The 7,693-nt window shown below is 33.3% G+C and overlaps 3 protein-coding genes and 1 long non-coding RNA gene across 4 annotated transcripts; 2 read left to right on the forward strand and 2 right to left on the reverse strand.

The window, feature by feature from the left end:
* Positions 1-280: 280 nt before the first annotated feature.
* LOC18026960 lies at positions 281-1,473 on the forward strand. The gene is made up of 3 exons (XM_006410129.2): positions 281-727; positions 818-1,003; positions 1,109-1,473. Exons 1-3 carry the CDS (start codon positions 491-493, stop codon positions 1,202-1,204), a joined length of 519 nt encoding a protein of 172 aa, XP_006410192.1. The 5' UTR covers positions 281-490; the 3' UTR covers positions 1,205-1,473.
* Positions 676-1,831, reverse strand: LOC112090210. Its single transcript, XR_002901550.1, has 3 exons — positions 1,569-1,831; positions 1,061-1,376; positions 676-979 (listed from the first exon to the last, which is right to left on the reverse strand). It is a non-coding gene; the product is annotated as an uncharacterized LOC112090210 (long non-coding RNA).
* Positions 1,832-3,286: 1,455 nt separating this feature from the next.
* On the reverse strand, positions 3,287-5,674 carry LOC18026961 (major pollen allergen Ole e 10). The gene is made up of 4 exons (XM_006410130.2): positions 5,369-5,674; positions 4,092-4,508; positions 3,618-3,648; positions 3,287-3,519 (listed from the first exon to the last, which is right to left on the reverse strand). The coding sequence occupies exons 1-4, from the start codon at positions 5,424-5,426 to the stop codon at positions 3,339-3,341; spliced, it is 687 nt and encodes a 228-aa protein (XP_006410193.1). The 5' UTR covers positions 5,427-5,674; the 3' UTR covers positions 3,287-3,338.
* An 820-nt stretch (positions 5,675-6,494) lies between these two features.
* LOC112081569 lies at positions 6,495-7,693 on the forward strand. Its single transcript, XM_024148334.1, has 2 exons — positions 6,495-7,632; positions 7,674-7,693. Exons 1-2 carry the CDS (start codon positions 6,495-6,497, stop codon positions 7,691-7,693), a joined length of 1,158 nt encoding a protein of 385 aa, XP_024004102.1.

Consider the following 7,693-nt stretch of genomic DNA (forward strand, 5'->3'; position numbering starts at 1 on the left):
TTTCAAAGTTTGCAGCGAATATTCAAACTTTTTATTCATAGAAAAAGGAAAAAAGAAAAGAAAAGAGTGGGGCATTAAAAGGAGCTGTCACTAGTTGGTAATGTGAATTAAGAAGCTGGCAATACAATTGAATGTAGGACAACTTCATACTTCAATCATCAACCCATTCTGAGTAGATAATGCAACCCAATTATTTCCCCCCCCCAAATATACCTTATTATTATACTCGTGCCTATTTGTTGATACATATAATTATAATAATGATGCTAATAAATCTGGTGTCAAACAAAATCAAGAGTTGATAAAGGAAGTCACGTTTTAGAGATTCTCAAATAGTTTGTTTCGCTGGAGGCGTTGAAACAGCCCTCTTTAACAGCTCACTTAGTTTCACATTCTCACAAAATTTCTCTCAAATCTTCTTCTATCTTATTTATATAAATCTCTGTTTTCTCTCTGACAAAAATATATTCCAACATCATCAGATAAAGAAATGACATCTTTCTTGGAGAAGGCAACTTCTGCTCTTAATGAAGCCAAGGAATCTGTAACAACGACCGCTGATTCCGTCGGTGCATCTATAACCGATGCTCAGAAAACCGTCGCAGCCTCCACTGAAACCGCCAGGACCTCTCTAACCGATGCTCAGAAAACCGTTGCAGCCTCCACTGAAACGGTCAAGACCGAGGCTGCAGCCGCACCAGAGAAAGTGTCTGATGTGTCTACACAGGTCGGTTCTTGGTCACTCTCAAACTCTTTTGACATGTTTGTTTTGTCTCTTTAAAGTAACATATTGTAATATGATGGTGTGTGGTTATAGGCAAGAGATGCAGTGGACAATGCTCTGTCAAGAGGTATAGAAGGAGCCAAATCTTTGCTTCATGTTTTTGAGGAGAAGAGAACCGAAGTTTCCTCAAAGCTCGTTGGAGCTGTTACCAATGCTGTTGGTGGCGCGTCGAGCAGCACCGTTGCAAGCCGAGACCTTCCCATATCCACAGACAATCAGGTCCATAGATTTTAAAGCAAAACTCTTAATTCTTGAAACCCATTTACTGTCTCTTACCAGAAAGATTTGTAAATCTCATCGTGTTTTTGGAATGTGTGTTTGCAGCCTTTGTTAAGTGGTGAGAGAGGGGTTGAGACGACGCCGTGGTGGAAGAACTGTTGTGGAGTTCTTGATCTTCTCAAGACATCTACTACAAAATGAAAAGATCAAAAGACAAACTAACGAATTTTTCACCAGATGATGAGGAAGAAGAAGAAGAACAGAGGAAAGAAAGAAACCACCCTTTTTGATTTTGCTTTTCAGATTGTGTCTATCTGTTTTGTATTTGTGTTTTTTATTTTCTGTCCATTGATATCTTGATTGTTCCCAAGAACTTGTGTAAGAACCAATAAACCCCAAAAAAAAGGTTATTTCTTTTGTGATAAGTAATGGATAAATTCTAAGAAGGGTTTCAAAAGCTAAACCAAAAATTCACTACAAGTTTCTCAACCTAACAAGGAAACAAGACTCCATAGAAAAGATTTCAAATTCAAGATTCATAAAAAGCCTTCCTTGAATTTCATACCTTCTTCTCCTAATCTCTCAAAACGCCTCCTACACACTCATTTCTCCATGATCCACTTATCAAACTCGGGTTTGTTTCTCTCTGCAACAACTGATTCCAGACCCTTGATTTTCTTCCTCGGCTCATCACCTTCTTCTACCTTTGATCGAATACTTTTCCTCTGCTCGGAATTTCTTGTTCATCTCTTCCAAAGCCCTTCACTTTCAAATCACCCAAATTCCTCTTCTCGTTCTGTTACGAAATGGACGGCTGTGAAATCAGGATTCGGCCCAACTAATGCAATTGCAAAGGTCTACTAAAAGAACCATTGAGAAAGAGAAGGAAAAGAACATTTTTTTACATGAATAAGTTATAAAACCATAACTAATTGATAAAGTCTTTGTAAATATGAATTAAAAATTGATAAATATAACAAAAATTGATAAAATCTATACTATTAAAAGAGAAGGGTGTTTTGTGTCCAAACAAAATTTTTTCCTTAGTTTTCTACTATTTTATTTTTGGATAACTGTTATTTTTGTTGCCAAACAAAAATATTAATTATAATTTAAATTTACCAAATAAGTTAATTTAATGTAATATTAATAAAATAATATATTTTTTATTTTTATTTTAAAATAAATCCAAAAATTTAGTTTTTAATTTAGATTTCTTATAGATTTCCTTAAATATAAGTTATATCATCAAAATTTATAAATTATTATTATATCTTTACAAAAATAATAACCCAGATATTAATTTAGATTTAATTTATATATTCAAATTTAAATAATATTTTTAAATGATAGAGATGAAATAATATATTATTGCATATTTTTATTAAATAAGTATAAAATTTAAATATTTAAATTTGATAAATATTTAAAATATACAAATAAAATAAATATACATGTTAAATGTTTTAATAATTTCAGTTTTTTAAATTAATATAAATGAATATGTTATAGTAACATTTTTTAATTATGATACTTTTCATATTAATATAAACTGACGGGTTAGAATAATTTTTTCTAATTACGGTCATATATAACTAAAATAAATAAATCAATAGAAATAAATTATATTTAAATAGAAATTTTATATTAGTTATTAAAAATTATATATAAAGAAAACAGAAAACAAAAATTATATTAGATAAATAAAAAATAGTTCCCGTGCGAACGCACGGGTAGAATCTAGTGAACATTATAAATTTATTTGAAAAGTAATTAAAAGTGATATACACATATTTAACATATATACAATATCCTTAATTAAATACAAAATCTTATATATTAACCATTTTTCAGAGCATATTAAATCCATATTCTTAAGATAGTTAGTTTTACACTTTTACTACATATAATGTATACATATGTATATTTTTTGACATAAGATAGTTTTGCTATTTCATTATCTCTTTTTTTCTTACGACAATTCAATTAATTATTATTTTACGTTGCCTTAAAAAGCTAAAGAGAGCCAAAAAAGAACTGTGTATAATCCTGCATAATCTTGAATGTTATCGGTTCTGGTACGTAGACCAATAAAGTTATTATATAAGCCTCCGACATGATCGAAAATTACACCTAGCTAGTACTATAGGATTTAGATTCGAACATGGTATTATTTTATGAACTGGGATGATATGTTTTTACACTTTATAGATATGTCTAGTCGTCTAGAGATAGATGTCAACGCGCGGTTAGGTTCGGAAATGAAGCAAAAAAAAAAAAAAAACATAGACTTTAGCCTAAATATTTTTTGATATATAGATTTCACATAACTAAATTAAGGTGATAATAACAAAGGGATGTAAAAACAAAAGCAAATAAGACGATAGTAGAAGTAGAGAAATGAGAAAGTTGAGGAAGAGGAGCTTGAAGCTTCGGGCTTGGGAGTTGGGTGTGACGGTCTCCCAAAAAGCCCTAATCCATCTTCACTTGTTATGTTCAGTATCGATTCACTCGTGCTGCAATTATCACATTTAAATTAACCTCATCATCTCACAAATCCTAATATAAATTTATAACATAATGAATTATTTGTGAAAGATATGATCTTGCTCACCTTGTAGACGGAAAGTGGCATGATCCTACACCTGTCAACAGAAATAGAAAAAAAAATCGATGGGTTTGTTTTGACAGATAAATTTGTGACGAAAGAGATTGATATGGAATACACAATTCTTAACCTTGTTAGATCTAATACGAGTATCAAGATTTATTATTAGTATTAGATTTAGAGTCGTCATTAAATTATACAGTGGTCAGTGGTGTGCATTTAATATAATTTGTTAATTCATATCTTTGAATCCGTATGACATATCATATCTTATATATCTACCATCTTAACTCACACTGATAATTTTTTACTCACTGCAAGATGAAATATGCTCAATATCAACTACTAAATATATATAAACCATTTTTCTTTTGGTATTTCAACTGATTGTCATTCAAATGGGAGACTATACTCAACGTCAAGAGTTTAAATAACAGTGATATGGATTTTAAAGTAGAAATAAAAGATTGAAAAACTTACTTGGGTCACCACTGATAGTGACAGCAGTTCCACCAAAATTGCAACTACTAGGGATTGGATTCTTCTGGTAATAACTGTTAAATGCAAAAGAGGCATGTGCTCTCAACGAGTTTGGGTTATAACACTTTCCTCCTTCTTGAATCTCTGAGCAGTCTGCTCCACCGATCCCACACGTGTAGTCCAAAGCCGCTTGTAACGCCATTTTTGCTGCGTTTTCTCTCGCCACGCACCAGCTTTCGCCAGGCTGGGCTGCAACGCGTGGTGGCGATGATGGAATCGTTAGTGGCGTTGTGGCAACTGCGGAAGCGTCAGAGTTGGAGTTAGGGACGACGGTTGTTGCGGTTGTGGTTGGGTTTGTGGCTAATGGTGTGGTTATGTCTTTTTCTTCTCCTATTGGTTCACTATTAGCCTTTGTACCTGTAAAATCATAATTAATGTCTGAGATTTGGTTGGTAAGGTTAGAACAATATTATTATCTTGTCTAAGATAAGTTGCTGTAATATGCAAGTTAGATTAAAAAAAGATTAGAAACAAAGACAAACCTTACAAACAATAAACATAAAGACAATAGAGAATCTTTGAACTGAACAAGAAAAAGTAACGACTAGAATATTTGCAAGCTTGGACTCCACTCCAAATTAACAAACATGTTAACAAAAAAACCTTCAATTTTTTAAAATTTGTTAGAAAATAATTCACCTTAAGTCTATATATAAAGAATTTATTTATTCAGAGTATTGATAATAACGAAAAGAAAATACTTGAATCTGGAAGAAAATGAAAAGAAAAAGGAATGTTGCCTAAGAAAAACACTTCATAAAAGAAAATTGCACAAAAAAAAGTCCCAACTCCTTAAAGATAGATTAGAGATTTTATAAAAAGTCATAAGACATAGATTAACTTTCCGCATTTATAAAATAATAAATTCCAAGCTATGAACGTTATATTTTTTTCTTTGCAAAAAGAATAATTCTTTTTTTTTTTGGGATTTTCCAGTAAAACGAAATTCAAATTTTATAATTTATAAGGGTTATATCTCTTACATAAAATCCATTACAAACCTTTCTAATGTGGGTTAGAAAACCAGAGCCAAGTCTGTATACAGAAAATATGTATTACCTCAAGAAAAAGAAAATCAAACATGACTGTGCATCTAGAACAATTTCTAAATGAAAATTTGCAACAACCAAATTATACTATCAAAAAGAAAATTTACATTATTAGATTAAAAAAAAGTAAAAGTATTCTTCTCTCAGTGATGGGTTGAGAAAAGTAACCTGAGAAGAGAAGGGAGAGAAGAAGAAGACTGGTTACTAGTCTGAAGCCTTTTCCCATTCCAAGAAACGCAACCCAAACTCTTCTTTTCTCTTGAAAGCTCTGAATCTTACTGTCTTTTCTCTCCAAATCTTTCTTATCAGCTATGCATCTTTATATATATGAGAGAGAGAGAAGCTGTGTGTTTGGAAGTTGAGCTTACGGAGTTGATTGCTGGAGAAGGGGGGAGAGAGGAGAGTAATTATTATTTGTTTGAGATTTAGGTTTTGTGGGCAATGTAAAATGTAATGTGGGCTGCTTCGAGTGAGTGATGCCTGTAATGATGGTTTTTCTTTCACACTTTTGATTCTTCTATTCCCTGGTTCCTCTTTTCTACTTTATTTCAGTCACAATAAGGACTTTTTCATTAGTTTTCTTTCTTTCTTGAACCTCTACACAAGCATAAATAATTTGCCGCTAAAAATAGCATAAACAATTTGACTAGTGGGCCTCACATCCAAAGCTAGTATAACTCTAACCACATATTTTAACGTGGAAAAAAATCAAAATATAAAGACTTAATCTGAATATATCAATTACACAAATACTGGAATTAACACTTTCAAAATAAGTTTCACAATTTATGTTTTCTAGTTACATGTAATTGAGAAATTTGAAATAGTTTCATGGTTACTCTAGAAAGATAAAACATCAAACAACGAAGGGAAAAATAGATAATATACTTTAACTAAAAAAAAAAATAGATAATATATCTTCTGTACTTTTGAGAGAGATTAATTCCGGAAATCGAAACATAAAGGACTCCCTTTTTTGGGCTTAAGACTCTCTGTTTGATTTAGAGGCTTCTCCTTTGAATATTGATAGAGCTTTTGAGTGGAAACCTCTTTCCCTTTTGAAAATCTTATCCCTTATCCTCGTTTAGTGTGTACTTTGCTTCAGATCTTCTTTTGATTTCAAAGAAATATCTGTTTGTTCTTTGTGTTTTTTCCAATCCTTCTTTCAACCGATAATTTTCCGCCTTTCTTTAGGATATCGCGTGTGTATATTAGAGTAGGTGTTTGAAGATTTTCATCCGATTTTTTGGGAGCTTTTTGGAAATTTCCTGGTTCTTTAAGTATGTCGGCAGCCATGGATAAAGCTTTGATGGCGATGTCCCTGGAGGAAGAAGATGAGCCTTTTGATATGATGGACCTTCCTGAGTATAGCTCCTGTGAGCGGAATGTTTTCAGTATCATCGGAAGACTCCTGAATCCTGAGTGTCAAAAGATGGCAAGTTTGATTCTTGATATGCCAAGGAAATGGCAGAAGTATGATAGAGCTCGTGGGGTAGCTTTATCTGTGGAAAGATTTCAGTTCATTTTCGACACGGAGAATGACTTAGATGAAATTCTCGCGAAAGGATTTCAGACCTTTAATGAGTGGGGTTTGGCCATCGAAAGATGGGTGGATGTTCCTCCTGCAGATTACCTTCAATTTGTGCCTTTATGGGTTCAACTTCGGAACATCCCGGTGAATCATTACACCATTGAAGCCATAACTACTTTTGGAGACGTGGTAGGTCAAGTCATAGAGGTAGCCTTCGATCCAAAGAAGTCTCAAAGTCGGGGTTTCGTCCGTGTTCTAATTAAGTTTGATGTTTCAAAGCCTTTACGAAAATCGAAAGTTTTCAATCTTCCAAGAGGTGCAGGTCAGGCTACTATTGAGTATTTTTACGAGAAGGTTCAAAAAAGGTGTTACTCATGTCATAGATTGACACATGAGCAAAATGTTTGTCCTATCCTGGTGAAGATGAGACAAGATCAAGCCATAAACAGAAGGTTGGGTAAAGCTTTTGAAAAACCGCCTCAGTCTCCGGTGCTAAAGAAATCAGATCCTCTGTTTGGGGTTCTGGAAGAGAAACAGGTTGGTCTGCATCCTATTTTAGGACGTCCCTGCATTCATCCAGAAGTTTTAGAAGGGATGCGGCAATATCTTCTTGTAGTTGATGGTGAAGAAAGAAAGATAAGAGAAGAAAGAGTGAAAAAATCTGTTCTTGAAGCTGAATCCTCTGAGACTTCGCGAAAATCTATTCTGAGACTGGAACCTCTTCCGATTATCGCCAAAGACCCTCTTAAAGGAAAAGGTCTTGTCTTCGGGTATAGTTCTGAGGACTCCTCGACTCAATCGGAGAGAATTAGACCCAATGGTCCAAAGCTTTTATCGGCGGCTATCCATGCTGCAGATCCAAATTCGAAGAACTCTGGTGATATTATTATGCAGAATGAAAGTTCGTCATTGAATGTTTTTGGTTCTCCTTCTCCTTTTCAGGATGGTTCAACGGGTTATAG

Source organism: Eutrema salsugineum, unplaced genomic scaffold (genome assembly GCF_000478725.1).
Source record: "Eutrema salsugineum unplaced genomic scaffold, Eutsalg1_0 scaffold_10, whole genome shotgun sequence".
Lineage (NCBI taxonomy): Eukaryota > Viridiplantae > Streptophyta > Magnoliopsida > Brassicales > Brassicaceae > Eutrema > Eutrema salsugineum.

Excerpts from the sequence above, each read along its gene's own strand:
- LOC18026960 (XM_006410129.2), top strand. The coding sequence starts at position 491 with ATGACATCTTTCTTGGAGAAGGCAACTTCTGCTCTTAATGAAGCCAAG. Across the intron at positions 728-817 it reads TGTCTGATGTGTCTACACAG|GCAAGAGATGCAGTGGACAA; the intron begins GTCGGTTCTTGG and ends GTGTGGTTATAG. Across the intron at positions 1,004-1,108 it reads CCATATCCACAGACAATCAG|CCTTTGTTAAGTGGTGAGAG; the intron begins GTCCATAGATTT and ends GTGTGTTTGCAG.
- LOC112081569 (XM_024148334.1), top strand. The coding sequence starts at position 6,495 with ATGGATAAAGCTTTGATGGCGATGTCCCTGGAGGAAGAAGATGAGCCT. Across the intron at positions 7,633-7,673 it reads TATTATTATGCAGAATGAAA|GATGGTTCAACGGGTTATAG; the intron begins GTTCGTCATTGA and ends TCTCCTTTTCAG.
- LOC18026961 (XM_006410130.2), bottom strand. The coding sequence starts at position 5,426 with ATGGGAAAAGGCTTCAGACTAGTAACCAGTCTTCTTCTTCTCTCCCTT. Across the intron at positions 4,509-5,368 it reads TCTCTCCCTTCTCTTCTCAG|GTACAAAGGCTAATAGTGAA; the intron begins GTTACTTTTCTC and ends ATGATTTTACAG. Across the intron at positions 3,520-3,617 it reads TGCCACTTTCCGTCTACAAG|CACGAGTGAATCGATACTGA; the intron begins GTGAGCAAGATC and ends TGATAATTGCAG.